This window comes from Canis lupus, chromosome 23 (assembly GCF_011100685.1).
Source record: "Canis lupus familiaris isolate Mischka breed German Shepherd chromosome 23, alternate assembly UU_Cfam_GSD_1.0, whole genome shotgun sequence".
Lineage (NCBI taxonomy): Eukaryota > Metazoa > Chordata > Mammalia > Carnivora > Canidae > Canis > Canis lupus.
Genome location: NC_049244.1, coordinates 6056686 through 6079078, shown reverse-complemented (window position 1 = coordinate 6079078; position 22393 = coordinate 6056686). Strand labels below are relative to the sequence as shown.

Here is a 22393-nt window from a genome sequence, read left to right as displayed (position 1 = left end):
GCTAATGCAGGAAAGCACATAACAATCCAAATTTAGTCTTGAAGACCAGGGGCATACATCAGCCATTGGAGAGAAAAAATAAAAAAAGAACACACAGAGGAAAAAAAATACTGAAATCTGTTGCCACACAACTTTATGTTAGTTAAGTGTTATACGTCTAGTGCAAGCTCTCAGGTTTGAAAATCAAAGGCACAGTATTAAAAGCAAACATTTCTAAAAATGCTATTATTTATCATTCAAAAGTATGGAGACAATACAGCTATAATTTTTCTTGACTAAGAGACTTCACAAGAACTAAACTATTATTTCTATCACTCTTACATTTTTTAAAACTTACCAACAAAAGTTAAAACTTTTGCCATACTCTTCAATGGGACAAGAAGAGATGCTAACAATTGCCTAAAGCAAGTAAAAATCTTTTCAATGCATTTTCAAATTCTTGTCAGCCTCAGTAATTCTACCCCATCTGAAAATCATATTTGGAATATAAAACTGTCATTTGCAAAATTTTACTGTTTATGAACAATTTCTGAATATTTCTGCAAGTATCAAAAGGCAATGAAAAATTTGGAAATAACATCACTTAACACTAGATTCCTATACTGGAACTGTGGAATGCCCCTCTCTAGGCCTCTAATTTGTCATTAAAGTCAGTTATGACTTCAAACTCAAAATCAATATACTATATTCACTTATGTAGAATCTATAAGATTTTACAGTGATCTCTAAAAGACTTTTGACTGTCCAAAAGAAAACCACCAGGTTACCATTTGGTGACTGTCCAAGACCCATATGGATCCATGGCATTAGGTAATAAATAGTTCTTTTCCTTACTGAGTGTAACTGCATGGTAAAAAGTAAGGTGAGGCAGGCAGCCACTGCCTGTTTCCATGCCCTCCATGACAAGTGGATGTTACACACACATCAAGACTTAAATAACATTATCAGATGCACAAAATTCTAGGCAGTCCTCCACAGATGTCAACCCACACACAAGGTTGTGTTGATTCTCTTACGAGTTGTCCTAAGGCTGCATGAGAATCCCACCTTCTTCTACCAAGACCCAGTTTGGAAGGGAGATTTCCAAGAGGAGCAGAAATGAGATAAGTGGGGGAACTCTTCATCAGAAGCATTGGGAGCTCAATGAACCCAAAGTATGCCATTTAATTTTATTAGAGAACTTTGGATAGTTTCCTCAACCCCAGTTGTGTAATCAATCATAATCTTAAAAAGACACACGGAATCACTAATCTTAGACCTATGTCCAAGGGGCTTTCCTTTATTCTGTCTAATTGTTTGGTCCTATGTTTGTATCCCTTACTAAGGCCCCCTGATTCAGTTCTCCTGTGGTTATTTCAAGTCTGAAGTATTTCAGAGAACCTAGACTGCCTGAGCATCAGAATCAGAAACATTCAGTAAAAAGAATCACTGAGGGACAGTGGAGAGATGACCCCTTCCCAGAAGGACTGGGTAATCTTGTGAATGATGGTGCTTTATAGTTTACTTGGCTCCAAAGGCCCCATCTGGTTTTAAACTTATGGCCGTCAATACGATGCTAAATGAAGCCTTAACAAAACCCCAACATAGGCAAGTCTTTGAATCAGGATTCAATCATACACTTACAAGCATCTTTTCCAGCATTTGGTCTTATTATTTTAGGGAATTGTGGCATCTGCCATTTGTTCATTTAAGAAATCCTGCCTGTGGGCCTGCTACATGAGGTTTATATTAACACAGTTGGTATCAACTGGTCGTAAGTAGTCAAGGATACTTTCCTTTGCCCACCTTTTAGCCCCCATGAATCCAATATTCATCAGAAATTAGGAGACATTATAATGAGAGGAAATACATGAGGACCTGCAAGTCTTAGGCTGAGGGTCCAATATGCTAATGACTTGAATAGTATCACACCTGTTGCCAATATTGTTGACTGTACATTGAAAAGCAAATACATTGAAACTGAGAAATTATATTAGCATTTCCCTAATCGCATCACAAATATCATTTTTACAGTTGTCAAAGTAAAGTATAGTCTATCTTGTTTACAAACACAAATAAGAATATTTTCCATGACAGAAGATCTCTGCCATTTTGGTTTAAAATATATATGAAGAAATATCAACTAACTTTTGGGGAATCATTTTTTATGTGTAAGAATAATGATACACATTCCATATGTGTATGTGAGTGTGCATGTGTGTGTCTATGTGTGTGTGGTTATTACAAAGTTTTTGACTTTGGTCTTGAGGGCTCTGTATTTGGAAAAAGCTCTTTGTTACTTAAACATGTTATAAAATCACAACAGATTGGAGTGGGTTTGTGATGAATAGTGCAAATGGCTTCAACATGGGAGACACCAGGTCTGTATCTCCAGATATCATTGGATTTCTGCCCGGTCCTTCTATGAGGGACTCAATAAACACTTGTGGAATAAATACCTGGTTACAAAATTGATGTCTGGCTTTCACTTGGAAATTCAGCCTGTAGAAACAGAACTCATGATATACCCTGGAGAAATCTCCTTGCTCACAAGGCATTAAAATCACTGGTGGCTATAACGGCTAATCTTTCCAGTCTCTACCTTCTGGGAATCCATATCTTAGCTCCCACTTTCCACCATTTAATAATATAGAATCACATTGGTTCCACTCAGATTATTTTTCCTTCAGAGAAGATTAGAATATTCCTTTTAAAAACAGAGTGACGGGCACTGAGGAGGGCACTTGATGGGATGAGCACTGGGTGTTGTATTATATGTTGGCAAATCAAACTCCAATAAAAACAAATGAAAGAGAAAATAACAGAGTAGAACACCAACTTTGCTGACTGTTTCAATGGGACACCTCCATCCGCTTCAAAGCACAGAGGAGAAGGTAATGCAGGAAGGCTATTCTCCAACACAAAGTTCCTGTCTTCATGTAAGCAGTTACTCTATAAATTCATCATGTTATTGCATAAAGAAGAAATTCTTATGAAGGCAATGAGGTCATATGAGCAGTTTAGAAGTCGCTTTGCCTTATAAGTCATCAAACTTGCTGGCCAGATGCCACTTTTTTCGTGTACCTTGCCTCCATCAAAACACTCGGCCACCTTCTAGTCAGAATCATCTCTGAACACATCCCCAAATCTAGAGAAAAAAAACATTTGCTTATCAGATGGTATTCCTGGCAACATACACACCTTGAAAAATGTGGAAGGAAATGTGCATCCAGTTTGACCCTGACACTATCCTTCCCATGGATATTTTAGAACATAGGGAAGGAAATAAAAATCAGAACTCTCAAAGTAGATTTGTTTGGACTGAGAAATGAAATCATCTTTGACCACCTGAATATTAATGCATGTTAATTCCTTGAGAAAAGCTGATCTCTCTGAGCATTAGAATCAGTTACACCTAGTTTAAAAAGAAAAAAAAAAAAAAAGCTTTTACAGAGACTGGAGAAACACAGCCTCCCCATAAAAAATGAGTAATCCCTGGAGGGAGGTGGTACCCAACCCTCAGAAACTCAGGAAAATCCAGTTATCTGTCTTTTTAATAAGTTCCCTTCCTCATCCTAATGTGGGTGGAACATCTCTTGGAAAACAATGACTTAGGAACTATGCAAGTGCATTCTTCCCATGGCTGATTTCTATCACATCATCACGCTCCTAAAGAAAAAGTCTAGCATCTACTGTTACATGATGGGGTCTTTAACTGAAGTCTTCAATGTTTCAATTCGTTTTCACTATGCCTCCAAATTCTTCCAGGTACATAATAAAGTTCTAATAAATCGATGAAATTCATCTCAAATCCCTTGAAGGACAGCAGACATTAAACTCCCAGTTGATTTATTTTTCCACTTTCTACTTCTACTTCCATGCCTGTTAGCTCCCCAAATTAAGCCATCTGTGGTGATTTCACAGAGGTTCTGGCTTCCCTGGAGACTCTCACATTCCCCAAACCCAAGAGAGACTTCTGCTACAAATCTAGCAGAAAGAGCCAGATGGCAGTTGTCCTATAAGTGCTGGCTGTCACCACCAGGCAAATGTACAGAATTGCATAGCCAGTCTTCGCAACAAAACTGCAGACCCAGAGGGCCACCAGTGTGAGCTGGAGAAGGAAGAGAGCTCCCAGGGTGCTGAGAGCTGGCATTACTGATTCACATAATTTATAGTCAGTTACTGTCACCACAAACCAACAACAAAGACAACAACAACAAAGGGAGAAAAAAAGAAAAAGAAAGAAAGCTTTCGGTGTCTTTTTACTCTGTTTTTTCACAGCCTCTTGAATAAACCCTGGCATGTCCTTTTTAGGTTTTTAATCTCCAATTATAAACACACACAGATACAATGGGATGTTTAATATATGCCATCTAGTTCCTGAAGGTATAATGTAATTCCTACAACAATAGAGTGGCTCAAAATGAGAAGGAACACAGAAATGCTGTTTCTGTTCTGGTTAATTCTAGCTGGTGGTGAAACAATCCAACGTGCTAGTGTTTGTTGACAACATTATAAGAACGCTTTGGCAAAGCACATCAGTTTTCCACCTTAATATCTTTCCTCCCCTCTTCAGTTTGAAAAGAAAAGGTAGACTTACACAAGGCAAGGCAAGAAAACCAAACCAGCTGACAACTTGACCTACGACTGCTAGATCTCATAAGTGTCAGGAAAAAAAAAATGTCAGTTGTTTACACCACTACCTCCCCCCATATACAAACAAAGCAGATACTAATTATCTGAACTTTGTTACTTGAGCTGAAGTCTCATTCCTGAATAAGAGACTAAACTCCTGGCAAACTAGCTGAGCAGGTGGCTCAATTACCCAGAAAAGGAAGCAAAAGCCTACAGTACCCTAAATATCCTTCAATAACTGACAAGCTCAGCAGCCGAATAATTCAGAAATCAACTGTACAGTCTTCATATTCTCTTTCATTGTTCTGAGGAGGAAAAAATACAGATAAGATGGATAAAGTGGATGGGGAAGATATAGAGCTTTGGCTCCCAGTACGGTTTTATTGATACCCTGGAGCACAGTGAGAGCCCAGGACTAAGAATCATATGAGTTATTCCCCATGCTTGCTAAATGACACCTCTGAAATTCGACTTCATAGATACCTATCTATAAATTCACATGCCTATATTTGCCTGTTTTCAATAGGAGGAAGAAAGTCATTTTGGGCTTATGGGAGCTTATTTAGAAGTATCCTTAATAAGTACGTCATGAGTTTTGCCAAATTAATACATTAATTTTCACAGCAGTCACCAAACATGCCATTATGTCCTGCCAGAAATTTAAAAATACTTTTGATGCAAATTTCAGAAACTGAAAGTAAATGTAAAAGTAAGTGCTACCAACCATCTAAATTCCCTTCATTAGGGCAATCACATTCACACACACACACACACACACACACACACACACACGGATTAAAGCCCAGTTTCCTCTTTCTCTATTTTTAAATGTCTAAAAAAGACCAGCTAAAGGCCATGATGAGAGAAGGCCCATTTCACAGCTGAACTGTTTTCATTGATGGGGAAATAGAGCAAGAGGTTGGTAGTGGTGCCTCACACTCAATGGCTAGCTGATCAAGAGCAGGGATTCTTGTCTGAATGGTAGTTTCTGTGCCTGGCAAACAGCAGTGCAGAGGGGCAGTAGGAAGGAGGGAGGGAGCACATTTTTTTTTGCCACATTCCTGTTACCAAGGAAACCGTCTCCTTTGTGTAGTGTTCACAGAGGCACTTGAAGTAGACTCCAACTCAAAGAGTGTGAGCTCCTTGAATTGCATCAGTTTTAACAACGGAAAATTAAAAAGACAAAAGCACCTGACAGAAGGTGGAAAAATACCCTGAAGCTTCTGTGGTGTCTTCCTCGCTTGGAGAGCACTGGGAAGCCAATAACAACAGTTTATTATGAAATATTTGTTGGATATGGAAATTAGATAGGGTAGATAAATGAGAGATTTGAAAGATTGAAAGCTCCCCCCTCCACCCATTATATACTTTTCCTTTGAAGGAGAAACCAGGAATGTAAAGACTGCTTTGGGAATATTTCATGCTGTAATTGCTGTCATTCTAGAAGACTCTGTGGGGTGTTTGGGGCTAACTGTGAGTAGTTCCCAATGACTGAGGCAATGCCATGGGCCTCTTGGACCTACAAGGTTGGGAGCCGGGTGACTGCCATCATTGTTATTAAAATTGTCACACATACTATTCCAAACTGAATCTTTAAATTTTCCATTTGTTTTCTGCCAGTATATAAAAATATTGTATGTTAAATAGTGATTCCTGTATATTGTTCTTATATTCTGCAGTATTGTTAAATTCCCTAACGAGTTCTAGTAGTTGTTTTGTATACTATTTAGAATTTTTTATGTAACTATGTGTGTCATCTGCAAATACAATTTTTACTTCTAAAAAAGACAATGCCACAGAAATGTTGGAAGAATCAGTTTACATGCAAGTATAAAATGAGTTTCGAGTGAGTAAAAATGCTATATTAATAAGGAAGTGGCATGACCCATGATTGCAATACACATGTGAGTCTATCATGTGTACATATATAGGCTCAAAGGCAGAAAAAGAGGACACAAAATAATTCATTATTGTATTGGCATGGAGTTTTTGTGTCTTTTAAAACATTCTTTACTGCAAGTACTGTGCTGTTTGGACAGTCTATAAAAATTACATATGCAGAAGAAAACAAGAATTACCCATTAGAACCTTCTCTTCCTCCTAATTTTTGCCACAATTTTCAGCAAGGCAGGATCTTTTCTCTCAGATTCATACTTTGTATTGTTCTTTTTGATTCACCTCCACAGTAGAAGCTGAGCCTTTCAGACCAGAGAGATCTAGTTAGTCTCAACTGGGGAAATCAAGGTGTCCATCAAGATTCGCGGAAGAGGGCCTCAAGCTTTCTGATCGTCTCAATGTAATACCACACACTCTGGCTAACACTCATAGGTGAGTAATTAGAGTGATATTTGTTGATAAGTTGCTACTGTTGGAAAACAATGCATGCAATGCCTGCATGGAGCTGGCTCAGCAAATTCTACTGCGTGCTCTTAAAATACCTTGGAATGTGTGCTACACTGCACTATCCTGCATTCGGCAAAGTGTGTTTGGGGCTCTATTCTGGCTCCTCTTTCTGCCATGAATTTCTTATTCTCAAAGCAATTATGACCCACATGGCTCATGAAAAGTGCAATGGTGCTGGACCTAATACAAAAATAAGAATAAAACACAAGAGTAAGAGCATCTGGGAGAATGTTGAAAATTCAATTATGAGTCTCTAGGTGCCTTCAAGGAAATAGTGAGGAATCAGGAAGATGTCAGCAGGCAATTAGGGATTGGTGCCAGTCCTTGAAGGGCATCAAAACCATCATGGCAGCCAGGGAGGGTCAGCAGGCAACTGGGAATAGCACCTGGGAGAGACCCCAGAGGGAGGTCTGTGGCAGCTTCAAGGATTTGGATGAGAGTGTAAGTGTGAAGGCTATTGCATGCTGCTGACATGCTCTTCCAAAGAACAGATGTGCAGAAATGCCTGTGCCATGGAATCATGTTGTAACAGCTGAATCAATTAGTGACCCTACTTGTAAGCATACAAACCACCCTCCCCGCCCCCCCCCCCCCGCCCCAACCCACCGGCTCTAAAGAGGGTGTGTGAGGTGGCAGTCACTGTGCTTCTTCTAGAATTATACTACTTCTAGACTCACACAATCCTCTAGCCTTCTTGGGCTATAGAGATTACTCCTTAGTTCTGAACTATATAATGTTTATGAACCACTCATATGGACAGCCCCACATTTCGGGGCTGTAGGGGGTGATTAGAATTTGTTCTTATGCTGATGGTCTGGGGAAGTGGCAAATGAGCATGTGTGAGTCCAAGCAGACTGGTTTTACTGAATATACATTTACATCCTCACAAAAAGCAGCATCTGAAGGTAGTGGAAAGAAGAAAGAATTTCAGAAACAGTACATTTCAGGGCTTCTGACTTCTGAGGTCGTGTCCTTTAAATTTAATGATGTGTACGCTGCTTTCTGTTCAAAGAAAGAACACCAAAATATCTAAGTGATAGTGAACCCCTTGGAAATGACAAATTTAAACATCATCTGACAATTTCCTGTAGGCACCACTGCATCATTGAACTTGGGAAACAAAATAAAAATAACATTCTTGTGTTGTTTTCCCTTTTTCTATCACTACAAATTTCTGAGTTTTAAGTCACCAACCCTGAGGGTAACTTTATATTGGCTCTCAGGACAATAGGGTGGAGAGATGACGGGTTGGAACTCTTGATGCCACCTCATCAGAAGCTGGGGAAAACCCAGCATCTTCTTTTTAATCATTGGAATGTTGCATCATGTATATCTCTGGAGGAATGAGGTGAGGTGTCCTATCTCATAATGGAAAGGAGTGTGTGGGATGGAAATAAGTTTAATAAATTAAAATGAGGAGAAATGCAGACAACTAAAGCATGATATGAAAATCACCCAGTTCAGAGTGAAAAGCATATTTATTATAAGGAAAAGAAACAAAAAAAAAAAGAGAGAGAGAGGTCCAGAGAATTAAAGATAGAAAGTTAATAAAATGAGAAGATAGATTTGGAGATAGGGAAGCAGAGAATGCGGAGAAGAACTGAAAGAACAAAGTGCTTCCAAAGAAAGGAGGGGCTGAAAAATAAGGCAATTTATCCACGGAGGCATAGCTCTCTGTAGAAATTAATAAGAAATTGGCAACATATTAACAGAAAAGAAAAGGAGGTGAAAATTAAAAGGTTGGGCCAAGACTGCATATCTTAACTTCTCTTCATTTAAGTCTGTGAAACCACCAGGTAAACCTGACCACTTGGAACTAGTAGTTTGGGTTTAGATTTTTTTTTTCTAGAGTTCAGATTCTCTCTTAGGAAAGCTGCACAGAAATGTCAGAATTTTGAAAAAAAAAAAACATAATGTGTATGCTTTTCTTGCCACCTTTCTTTCCTTTCCATCTCTAATCCAAATCTTTCTTTTTTTTTTTTTTCTAACAAACCACTGCTTCCACTTTTGGTTAAATAATACAAGAAAAAATAAGATACTGCTATGATATGTCTTATTCCCCATCTTTATAGGAAAACAGAAATCCTAACCACATCAGTAGTGCTTAACTGAAAAACAAATGAGTGTGTAAACACCAAAAGGTACATAAAATGCAAAGTGCCAAGCAACTCTTAGAAACATGTTGAATAAGTCCCTTTTACTATAACCGCCTAAGGGACAGAGGGGACCTGACCATCTATATCGTTTTGCTAACCTACAAGACTTTCAGATCTAAAAATAGCATGATTCCTATTATTGCTCTAATAATGTTAACCTTTCTCATAACCCCAGCTTAATACTTCTCATTCCCATTTTTGTAAATGGAATACATAGACCAATTAATGAAAGAAACACACGAACATTTCCATAGAAACCTTTTCCAGACTTGTATTTTCAGAACAGCATGTTCCACAAGGATTTATCCATGTGACTTCCACTGATGTTAACAGAAATCAGACAATTAAATCCCGTGTAACTCTTTGATAATCGACCCCCTCTGCTTTTAGTAACATAATAAAGCAGACACCCAAGGTAAGAATGGAGAATGGTTTCCTCAAGGTGGTCAAGTATAACAATTTCTCCGTAGCTTCTTTGAGTGATTACTGGTTATATGTTTTTTAAAAATGTATTTAAAATACATAAATTAATAAGATTTTAAACATTAACATGCAATGTAAATCATACATAGGATAATTAGACAAAATTTTTTTAAAACTTTCAAATTTGGAGAAGGTGATTTACGATTAAAAAAGAAAATCCCACTGTCTAGAAATTAATGTATCTTATTGATCACACTGGTTTTCCAAATTCTTTCTTTAGCTCTGATGGTCCCTCTATCCATCTCTCTCCATCCCCAAGGGGAAAAAAGTCAAGGGGAGGAATATCATAAGAACAAAGAAAGAGAAGCGCCTTTTCAAAGATAAAACTCCTCTCAGCCGCACTGGCACTCCTTAATAAGTCACACTAAAAATACTGGATTCACTGTCAACCTCACGCAAGTGCTCTGGTTAAATAAATTTATAGACTCCATTAAGGTACATTTTGCCCCATCCCAAATGTGTTTCAGGAACATTAAAGAGACAATAATCCTTTTTCCTACTAGGAGATGTTATTATGAACAATATTCTATCACAACAAAAATAGTACTACTACAAGAAGAAAAAAGCTAAACATACGCTGTTTATTGAACTTCAATGCAGGCCTATCAGGAAAGGAACTGTGGCTTTGGTCTATTTTCAAATATACATGTGTCACAGAAAATGACATCTTCCTGCCAGAGATGCCACCGAGTCCATTCCTTTGTTAAACACTCAAAAGAGAACTAACTGAAGGAAAGAGCTGCCTTGAACACAGGGTGCTCTGAGTAACATTCAGGGTCTGGTTATTCCCTGCCATCTGAACACTTTCAAAACTAGTCAGCTGAAATGAGTGTTGATGGGAACATTATTCCTTTAAATTTATAGAAATCTCTAAATCAAAAAGAAAAAAAATGAGAGAAATAAAAGGAAAAAGAGATTCCTAAATTTCTCAGCACACACAAAAAAACTAACCATACTATCCCCTTGCAAGTGGCCCAAAGGATCTGTGACCTATTTCTCGGGCAAATGTCTGAACTTTGAAAAATGTGTGTATTTGTTTGTTGCTGTGATTATTTTGTTAGGCTGTCTCTCTATCTGATTTCATAACATTTAACTACAGTTTTGCTTTTATCAATATTTGAGATGGCTAAGATATTTCCATTTAGCCTTTTACATCTTCCCAAATTCTCATCTCTCTCTCACACACATCAACACATACACACAGCCACCTAACTTGCTGTGTTCATGCTAACTTGAAAAGAGGTACACACATTATTCATTCTTTCAACATTTCTGAGTGCTGCTGTGTAGTGCAATCATGTTATATTTACTGTCTATCTCAAAATTTGGATCTGTAAACATGAATACACTAATTCTAATATTTACTAGCTATAATTCATAAGAGTCATATGCTAACTGTGAAGTATTAATTTTTGCCTGAAATGTAAACGATGTTAAATCAAAGAGTGAATTTAGGTAGGTTTTTTTTCCCTTTGAAACACCTTATGCACAGGCCAGTCATGATTAAAAATTTGTTATGACATTGCTCTCCAGATGGCAGACCATTAGCATCCACATCCCCTAGGAGTGTGCTCGAAAAGTTAAATCTCAGGACTTACCCCAGAACTACTGTGTCAAAATATGCATTTGATCAAGATCCTGGGTGGTGTATATGCTCACTGAAGTTGGGGCAGCACTGGCTACAGTAACCCTCCCTCATAAACCCACAACATGTGAGGTGGTGAGAATGGCATTTATAAGCTGTTCTCAAGAATCCAGAGAGGCATGGAAAAATCCAGTGGCTTGTTATATAGTTAGTATTTCTGACAGGCTGAACCCTCCAATTCTATGATTCTTCAGTGAAGAACTCCCTATACATAAAAGGTTTTCTGCATATGTAGAATGGAGGTTTGAATCAATGCAATCTATATCCTAAAGGTCTATGTGTCCCTAAAGATTCCTGGATTATTCTGTTATCCCATCATCAGTTAGCAAAATAACAAACAGGATCTAACATTCTCTTCCCTGGTCTTCTCTTCCCTGGGTGTTCTTCCGTAAGCTTTTAATTGACATATATTTTGAATTCATGGCAAAAATTCTTTATCTGCATCCATCATTCTTCTCTCTGATTAACGGGACAATGGGAAGCCTGTTGCAAGGCTTTGTCTCTCCTCTTTAATAGGACAGAGAAAGACAATACTCTAAGAGGTGGGGATACTCTGATTTCTGTCTTATGAAGTGGAAGGGGTGATAACACATCTCCAAATATTCTGGATATTGTTTTACTCTTGTTTGCATGCTCTCCTTATAACCTGCATGTGGTACTAAGTTCAAATACCCAAGGGCAGAATTTCACAATCAGACTTTGTCACACGGAGTAAGTCTGCTGGGTTTCTGAAACCTACATTTGTCACTGAATCTATAAAGATGGAGGTAGTAGAAGCCCCCTTTCTGGCTCTGACAAGAAAGACTCCACTGAGCAGGAGGCCGACCTTCCACAGTTTCCTCATTTAACCAAACGAACATTTAAATTCTGTCTCTACTATTCATACCTCATGATGGCTGTTCAGCAGAGTGTAAGAGAAAATCCAAGTGAGGCTTATGTTAAATACTAGTGAAAGAGTTAGTAAAGCAGCTCAAACAATTTTGAAGACCTCTGTCACTGTCTCCTGCAAGGATTCCAACTCTGCTTTGCAAGGTGGGTTGGCTCGTCATTGACCCAACACAGAGCCCTGACGGAACCAGAGCAGGAGTAAATTAAATAGGTCTAAGGAAGCCCTACAAAAGCTGCACAGGTTTTTGCAATATGATGCAATATTTAAGACTTATTTTTCATGGTTTCCTTCTGAGCTATAATTTGAAAAGTAAAACATATTCATGGAAATTGCTCTATGAAACTGATTTTTACCCAAATGAAGGATCCAGCAGATGGTTGGGAGTGGGAGAATGGCCAGGAAAGGGATTTAAAAAGCAGAGGTAAGAGGCATCTCCAGAGTTTTCATAATCTACACCAAAGGATTTGCTGCAGTTATAAACTAATCGAATTAAGGGTTCCCTCAAGTATTGTGTTTCCCCCCTTCCTGCTCTGCTGACAGTCTATCTTCCTATTACTCTACTTTCATGACATTTAAGAATCCAAGCTCTCCTGGTCTACAAGAAAATCAGCAGTTTTGGACTGCCTGTTGTAAACAGTATTCCATATTATTCTTCTACCTAAACCTAAAGTAACATTATTGGCATTAAGAAAAGTGCTAAAGCCTGGCACGTGAGGGATGTAGACAACAGTGTCTAGGAACAGCTTACCCATACCTCATTGGTCATAGGGTCTTACCTTCCAGATATTTTCATGGAATGTTTCTTTTTTTTAGGGAATCAAACATGTCTTAATTATTTGAGGAAAAAAGTGATAACATGCTTTGAATAACTTCAAAGTCTCCCCTGCATCCTTGGACTTCAGAGAAACTGGAGGTAACCTTTGCCTTGAGATTCATGTCAGGACTGGAGGAAGTCTTAGAGCTGGAGTCGTGACTATCACCTTTCAGCCACAGATAGAACTAGTAAGCAGAACATCAGCAAAAATACAGAAGATCTGAACAACAAAATAAACTGACAGGATTTTAATTGACAAGTCTAAAACATTCCACCAAACAACAGCAGAATACCCAATTGTTTTCAGGAGTTTAGATCATATCCTGGTCCGTGAAACCAACCTCAACAATCTTTTAAGAGTTAAAATCATACAGAGCATATTCTTTGACTGTAATGGAATCAGTCTAGAATCAATAACAGAAATACAACAGGAAAACCTCCAAATGCTTGAGTATTAAACAAAACACCTCTAAATAATCCATAGATCAAGGAGGAAATCTCACAGGAAATAAAAAATATATATACAGATGAATGAAAATAGAAATAAAGCACATAAAAATATGTGGCACACTCTTAAAGCAGGGCTATCGCACAAAATGCTGGCATTAGAAAAGAGAAAAAGTCTTAAAACAATGATCTCACCTCCTACCTCAAGAAATTACATAAAGCAATATAAAATAAAGCTAAAGTGTGCAGAAGCAGGAAAATAGAAAAGGCAAGAACAGAAATCAATGAAATCAAAACAATAAAACAATGGAGAAAATCAATGAAATATAGTGGTAGGTCTTTGAAAAGATCAGTGAAATTGATAAACCTAGTGAGACTTACAAAACTAAGAAATGAGAATTTAAAAATCACCAACAGTAAGAATAAAACAGGATATCTCAACATATCCTGCAGCCATTCAAAGTATAATAAAGAAATAACCACTAATAACTCTTCCACTTATAAATCCCACAACTTAGAAGAAATGAACCAATTCCTCAATGACCACAGAGGACCAAAACTCAGCAAAAGTGAGACAGATCACCTGAATACTCTTATAACCATAACAATTTCATAATTAAAGGCTCTAGGAATTATATTCACATGAAAAGTAAAAAATAATGCTTCTGAAAATCCCCAGGCTCAGACAGGGTCACTGGAGGATTTAACATTTAAGGAAGAGTCAGCACCATTTTTACACAATTCTTTCCAAAAAACAGAAGAGGAGGGAATGCTCCCCAACTTATTTTCTGAGGCCATTATTATCCTGACACCCAAACCAGGACTTATTCATCTCTACATGCCCACTTAGGCAAGTGTATAGGGCCCTACAAGCCCATTTTTGTGGCTTTTAGGAAACGTGCAGGATTGTGGAGAATGGAGAATGAAGCTACCTATACTTCTTTTTTAGTCAAACTGAGAAGGGAATTTGGACTTGGAGACGAGATTCAAGACAAATTCTTTTTTTTTTTTCTCTCTCTCTCTCTCTCTCCCTCTTTTCAATATGTGATCCGCACATAAATGTTTCAGCTGTGCTCTGTCATTTGCTGTCAGTGACCAGCTCTGCACAGGAATAGGAAAGCCTGTGGTGGGTTGGGAGCCAAAGTCCAGAGTTCCCCCATTTGTTCTGCTATTAGTCAAACTGCGTACTTGGGTAATTAATTAAATGCTATCTACCTCCGAAACATGGGCCTGCTGGTTTAGTGCCAACGTGCTCATTTCTCTGTGATTGTCCATGACAGGAAATAAAGGCAACACTAGTAACTCTGTTCATAGGATTATGATAAAGTGGTTAATGTGCAAGTTTAAAACCAGGCCAGCCTGGATTGTCCTCCCAATCTGATCAACCCTGGGACCCTAAGTAACTTATTTCTGAACAGGGGTGTTCACAGCTACTATTTCCCTTGTAAATTTGTGGTGGGGATGAGGCAATGCAGTGTTTATAAAGACTTAGCATAGCAACTAGCACATTAGAGACCTAACTGACGATGGCTAGAATTACTACTAACATGTTTGTGACCTTAAAAATGTTTTTAAACCAGGATAAAGGCATAGCAACATAGGTATTAAGTAAAAGTGATATGCTAACTAAGAAAGCCTAAAACATTATGAAATGAAAGGCTTGCTCATCAGCACTTTATTTTGGTATTTGACCCCTGGGACAGCCACCTGTTCTCAGGTGGGACACCCTTGCTTCTAAGTCTTTCAAAGCTGGAAGGATTTGAAAACCACAGCCTTTTTAGCTCTAACCCGATAAGTGTCTTTTTATGCAATTTCCAGTCATCAACAACTGCCTTGTAAAGAAAATGATCTACCTTCACTGTGTGGGTACCTGATAACGTTAAGTTGACAACACATCTTTTTTTTCCATTAGAGACACTTCTCTATTAATGGTTTTTATTTACCTTGTATGCACAGCTACAAAATTCAAAGATTACTGTTCAAATCTATCACTTAATGCCTTCAAAATTTTGTTTATAAAGAAGTGTAGGCTTCTTCTTCCAGATGCTTAGCACCTTGATCACCCACTGTTAGTGTAAAGAGTCCAAAATCACCAGGAGGAAGAATTTATATACCCCTATTGAGCCTCAGGGTAATGCAGGTGTCCTATTTAGTCAGTTGTGGAGTATCTGATTTTCTTTATAAAAATTCACTGTGTGTAATCTTAGGGCCTAGGAAAGGTGTTGTGACTCATGGAGATTTCAATTTGGTCAAGAATGTAGGACAAAGGGATGCTTTTCACTACAATTAAATAAAGACTAAGAACAGTGTTGAGAAGCAAACTCTCATTTGGTTATAACTGAGACAAATTTGCTCCATGCTAACACCTAACCACATGATGTGGAGCTTACTGTAAGCAGGCTAATCAGTACCAGATGAAGGTGGGAGAAGGTCAGATCACAGAGGAAAGAGAGCAGGAGGTGGAAGGAAGGGCAAGAGCAAGTCAGGGCATCACTGTGGGATGGTGCCAGCCCAACCCTGGTCCCAAGATCGATTTACAGAGAGAGAGGGCCTTTCCTCAAGCTCCTCCAGGAAATGTGGCTCCCCCAGGTATCCATCATGTTCCTTTGGGAAGTCTCTGTTAGTGTCACTAAACTCAGCAAAAGGCCTCCTAGCTATAGTCATGTACTGTCAAGGAGCCATTGAATTAAGCTGGATTACCAGGATTTTGTTAGCAGAGGTGATTCTTAGTGATGCCAGGGGACACCATCTGTCTTCCCAAACCTTTAGTAAATTCGACAGTGTGGTGGAAACTGTATTGAGATCTTAGGCTGATATCGGTGTCGTGGTCTCAAATGCCAAGAGCTTGAAGGTCTCATGTGTATGTTGATGCTGCCACTTTCAGGAGGACATCATTCACACATGATCTCCCCAGTCCCTACTGACCACCTTAGCTCCACTCACCTCCTTGCCACCTGAAGCACTTCTATTTTGGATATGATATTACTTTAAAATGCACCCTTCTAATTACAGTGTCATTACATTGCCGTGGAGGGGGCATTTCCATGGTGAGGTGGGAGCACAGGATAAGTCAATGCCTCCAGGCTGCCATGGAATGTAGCTGGGGCCAGTTAGGTCTCTGTAGATTGGTTAGATTGGGGGGAGCTTCTGCATCCCCAAATTCTCCCACCACGTTTTAAAAAAGATAAAAAATGTCACAATGTTCTCACTAGTGTTGACACTCACTAACAAAGTTAGTGGAGAAGGATCAAGAGGAGCATGAGGCTTGTCCTAAGTCTACTTCTGTTGCCCAGTGAACATAGTCATCCAACTTTCTCAGCCCCTCACACAGACCTGGTGTATCCAGGTTTAGTAAGTTCCAGAATGTTTGTAACCGTACGCCTGCATAGGAACTATACCCTAACACAACCCTGAAATAGCTCTTTAGGAAACTCAAATAATGGCAGTAAACTAAAATTTAGTCAGTCATTATCATTAGACATCTGCATCTTTCTTCTACAGGCATTGGTAGCCAAAAGGAAAACTTCACAGTGGACTCTGGACCAGCAGGTAGGAGTCTTAAATTCACTCTGGCAAACATTAGCAGGAGGAATGCAAGCAGCCACATTACTAGAGTACATACCTAACCTCATGGCATAGTTACCACCAAGTGATAGAAGTATAATATTTTCTAACAATCAGAGAAAATATTACCAACTCTTTTCTTCAAGTAACTATTTTAAACCCTTTTGTCTTCTTATTGCTATAAAAATGTAAAGTCAATTCAGAAGTCAATATGTATTTTCCCCCCAAACTATTACAGTGTTGAAACAAAAGGGCATCTGGCTGGTTGCTCTACATTTCTTTAATTCTTCTCCCACAGACTTTAAATAGGCCATGAGATGAACTAAAGAGTATTTACCTATCTATGATACAGAAAAATTGAGGCATTTCCCCAATCTGATAAGATGCTAGTCGTGTCTGCATTCATACTTTTGGGGTGTCTGCTCTTGGTGTTAGCCCTTGGCAAGGACTGTGCTTATTATTAGCTCATAAAAATTGCACACCTCCTGTACACCACACATGTCTGTACATATCATATGCATATACATATAATCAGCATAGAGATCAGATGGCCGAACAGCCAGCCGTTCAGGAGCAGCATTGGGAGCACGTGCTGTAGTAAAACCTACTTACGGAAGGCAGAGTCTCCCAGTCAGGCGGTCTTCGGCATGGCAATTAGTGGTTTCCCCTGCAGGGTGGTCATCAGGAAGGACACAAGCCTCTCCCTAGCACAAGTCACTCAGCCCTGCTGGGTTCCTGCTGCTCTCTGGGCACTGGCATGCCATTAGGAGTGTGACACAGTAGGGAAAGAGACCGGTTCACTGTGAGACCTGCTACTCACTCTCGTACAGTGTATCGGCCCCCCTTCCCACTGCACAGTGGCTGCCAAGCTCTGGGCGGGAGGCGTGTGGCCCTCGAGAAAGTGAGCCATGGAGTCAGAGTTCCACCGGGACATGGGCTGCAGTGTCAGGGGCCTTCTTCTAAAGACAGGACTTTTTAGGATGGTATAGAAACAACCTAACTTGGTCCCCTCTAGCCTTAGGAACAGGGGAAGGATTTTCTTCAAGTTGAAAACAAAAGCGAAAAGAAAAGAGAAAAGAAAAGAAAGAAAAGGTATGAACTAGGAAGATAAGGATGCGGTCAGCACTCTGGTTTAAAAGAAACTAAGAAGATCCAAAAATAATTTATGGAAGCTGTATTTAGCATGCATGTCTGGGGTGCCAGAGTGACGAGGGCTTCACCTTCTTGTACCTGTTACTTTTCCACACAGCATTAATCCAATGCTCGGTTATCTTCTCTGGGTAAGGGAAATGAGGCAATTTAAATTGCCAAGCTTGGATACTCATCCAAAGAGGACAGCTGAGAGATTTACATGCAAAAATCACTGGGTTAGGGGAGGACATGGAAAACGGATTCTAAGTACCTGCTTGCTGTGCTGTTTGTGGCATCTGCTGACTCCTCTGAGCACTGTACTGAACTGAGGCCAGGGGCCGGTACTGCTGCGTGGTTGAGGTAGGGTACTGACCAGATGGATAATAATACACAGACATCTGTGGAAGAGAGGAAAACCAGAGGGGATGAGAAATGTATGTATAAAAAGTAACATTTTTAAACAGAAATATATGGTCATGTTATGATGTACCATGACTGCAGTACATTGTAAAGATGGCAATGACCACCAAACATGTCACCCTGCTCTATGTGCGCATGCATGCATATTACCCTTCTCATGAAGATGTGAAATCTAGCCCCCAAGCTCTTGCCATCTGGGCTGATTCTGTGACTCTCTTTGACCAATGTCCTGAGGCAGAAATAGTGACTTCTGAGACTTGCAAGCCAGGTGCTTAAAGAAGACTTGCACTTCTGCTCACACACAAGAGGAGCACCCAGTCATCAGAAAAAGAAGTTTAGGCCATCCTGCTAGAGAAAGAGGCCATGTGGAGAAGACAGGCATCCAGTGGATGGCCTACACTGATGTTCTGGCCATGTGAGCAAGGCCATCCCCAGTCACGCTGCTGGAGCCATTACCACACGAAGCAGAGCTGAACCAGCCTTGCTGAGTCCTGCTCTAATTGCTGACCTAGTCGAGAGCAGCATAATGGTTGTTATCTTAAAACAGTGGATTTTGTGTTTTCAAAATGAAACAAGAGTGAATAGAAACAGTCATCTACAACAACAAAAAGTTTATGGTAGTTTTAAATATTCTATCTAACATGAATTATTTTTCTAATGGATACACAAGTGAGATGTGAAAATTGCTAATCTCTAGCCAGCAAGGAGCAGGGGGTTGGAATTACAAAATATGGTCAAGTCTGTCAAAGCACTTGGCGGAGTAATTGCACATAGCCAGTATCCAAAAGAATTTATGTTCAATCTGATAAAAGGAAATGATGTATAAAATATTGTTTATGTCACCTGCTGTCACTTTCTAGTGACTGGGAATGTCTGATAATATTCTAATTACTTCGAATAAGATTCCAATCAAATGTTTCTTGAAAGGCTTTCTTGCCTGCCTCAGTTCATTTATATTAAGGCTGATCTCTTATTAATCTTAAAGGTTTTTTTCATCTCTGGGCTTCTGACCATTCTTCTACCATCTTCTTTAAAGTGTAGACAGATGTATATCAGGACACATCCTACAAGTATCATGCGCACAAAATAAAATTACCAGCCATCTCTACTTGACACCTGTGATTTTAATGGGTATTTTATTTTCTGATTTGAGCATGTCAAATAGGAAACACTTTTATTCAATCTTGCAATTGAAACACACATACTGTTTTCCTGCCTTACCATAAAGTAGGAACAAAAGATAACTTAGTTTGTGTTGAGCTGTGGTTCTGCAAACCCATGAAATTGTCATGAATTCTTTTTAAAGATTTTATTTATTCATGAGAGACACCCAGACAGAGGCAGAGACACAGGCAGAGGGAAAAGCAGGCTCCCCGCAGGAAGCCTGATGCAGGGCTCCATCCCAGGACCCTGGGATCATGACCTGAGCCAAAGGCAAACACTTAACCACTGAGCCACCCAAGTCCAGGTGCCCCAGAATTTTTATGAATTATAATTCTGACTGGCAATATGGATATCCAAGGGTAAGAGACTGAACGAGTCTCCATCAAACATGGGTCAGTATCTGGCAACTAATTGATTGTACATTTTATTTATAGTGATTTTTTCCTTCCTATTCCTCCCTTTCTTTGTAAGGCAGTTAACAATAAAAACCCAAATAATCCTAGAGTATTAACAGGTTTTAGTTATGCTTTGGTAAATCATGGTGCTAGTAAAGATTACTACCATTATGCATCAGATCCTTCCTCAAATTAAGAACAACTATTATGGAATTTATTCATGTACCTATATTTCTATGTTCTTTGGGAAGAATAAAAGTTTGTTCCTTTAGGAAAGGAACTTGTTTCCTTGCTTATGGAATCCTTTCTTGACTTGGTTCAATATAAGCTCATAAATATGTTACCCAATCCTAGGGCTCTTCTCTCACATTCAATATGAAACATGAAAATACCTTCACGGATGAGGGCCAGAGTTCAAACACTTGAAAAAGTCCTGATGAGCACTAATGGTTTAGATGAAAGTATGATGTCTTGAGGGAAGCCTCAATTTTTAGTACGTAGTTGTCCTGTTTTGTTCTTGGTTTTTTCCTCCCACCCTATCTTCTTTGAAACCCTGACAGGCTGTGCTAGAGGTTTGATCACCTCCATCCAGTTCCTCCCCCAAGCAGAGCATTGGTCAGCTCTGAGGAGTTAGAGCTCCCAATTATATGAAGCAAATGGGACATGGACACGTGGCTCACCCTCATCCTCCTCCATGGAGCAAGCTGTTGAGTGGGACCAAGAGGAGTCATCAAAGGATCCAAATGAAAGGTTGGAAGGGATAAAACAGTAAAGATAGCTTCCAAAAGGAGAAAATGTATATTTTCAACAACTATGTATACTTTAAAACACATGGAGAACCAAATTATGAGTAGATTAGGAGAGGAAGGAAATAAATGAGAAAGAAGAAGGAGCCTTATTTAAAACGAAGAAAGCCTCTTCTCCCCACCTTCTTCAAGTCCCTCTTTGCCTTCTCCATGTGTTTCTTCCTTAACCTTCCAGGGGGTGCTCAGAAGGCCTACATAACACGGCAGACAAAACTGACTTCAAGGTTATTAAGTAGGTTCACTCTCTGCATGCATTTCATGTATTTCCATATGCTTGAGGATTATACCTCGAGTTCTTTTCATTGTTCCATAGTTGAGTAAGCAAGCTTTAAAATGTTTACTAAATTGAAACTCACAATGGATTATATCCTGTACCTAAGAAGTTCATGGATGTCCAGACTGACCATGAAACATGAACATTCTGTTTTGGGTTTTTTTTCCTACTCCCCTCCCTTTCTATTTCTAAATCTTTTGAAGAAGAGATGAAAGCATTTCTGTTGCAGACACACCAGGGGTTCTGAGTTGTCTTTGCTCCTGTGGTGCACTAATATTGAAATTCATTCATCAAGGATTTTTTTTTTAAAGCCTTTTAAAAAGTCTCCAATTAAATATCTTCCAGCTCTTCTCCTTGATAGCAGAAATGGGTAAGAACACTTAGATGCTGTTTAGGATAAAAGAGCTACAATATTTTTCCCATTAATTAAACTGAAAGTATTTAATTTATTACTAAAATAATTAATATATTAATGAGGCCCTTTCTCCTGTAACTTAAAATTATTTTTTCAGATCTCCTTAAATCCTCCTAGTAAAGAGATACTGCAGAGAAGACAACTGAAGATGAACAATTAATTAATCATCCAAAACAAAATGAACAACTGAATGAAAGCCATTTCATGGTGAAGGGTTCTGCATGGCTTGAAAATAAAATAATTTATTCAATATGTTAAGGCAGTGAAACAAATAATACAAAGGTGACACTGTACTTTAAACAGCTCATCCAATGCAGTATTTCTTAATTAGGATGGGATTTGCTTGGGATATATGTGCCTTGAAAATGGACCAGAAAATGCCTCTGTGCATTTTACATCTTGACAGTAATCACTTGCAATATTCTGCAAGGGATACCCAGGAGAGCACCAGAGATGTTTGGTGGTGAACAGTAACAGATAATCAGTCTTCAAAAAGACAGTAAAAATCAGTGATCTGTGGTGTCTTACATGCTCAAGTCAATTAAATATGATTAATGACTACCTGTGAGAGCACGTAGGAGCTCTGCCTCCCCCTTGGGAGAGGAAAGGACAGTGGATGTCCACTTTAGCTTCCTCTTTTTTATTCATAGGGGAGCTCCTGCCTGGAGCACCAGATTAGCTCCAGAAAATGCCTAAGGAAAAACCACATTTCTAGAGAGCATCAGGGGAGAGTTGAAAGTCCCTGAGGAGCAGGTTCTCTTCTTCCTTCGTGC

The 22393-nt window shown here is 39.1% G+C and overlaps 1 protein-coding gene, 1 long non-coding RNA gene and 1 other non-coding gene across 25 annotated transcripts in view; 1 reads left to right on the top strand and 2 right to left on the bottom strand.

Moving 5' to 3' along the window:
* ARPP21 (cAMP regulated phosphoprotein 21) overlaps window positions 1-22393 on the bottom strand; it is a 155673-nt gene that overhangs the window by 32821 nt on the left and 100459 nt on the right. For all 23 annotated transcript variants that reach the window (XM_038570345.1, XM_038570349.1, XM_038570346.1 and 20 more), the window contains one exon: window positions 18418-18544. In XM_038570345.1, coding sequence (XP_038426273.1) covers window positions 18418-18544 — 127 coding nt within the window. The remainder of the gene's footprint in view (window positions 1-18417; window positions 18545-22393) is intronic.
* Window positions 5723-21875, top strand: LOC111091863. Its single transcript, XR_005376837.1, has 5 exons — window positions 5723-6087; window positions 6801-6942; window positions 16953-17000; window positions 20686-20875; window positions 21718-21875. It is a non-coding gene; the product is annotated as an uncharacterized LOC111091863 (long non-coding RNA).
* On the bottom strand, window positions 17801-17858 carry MIR128-2 (microRNA mir-128-2). The gene has a single exon (NR_049285.1). It is a non-coding gene; the product is annotated as a microRNA mir-128-2 (primary transcript).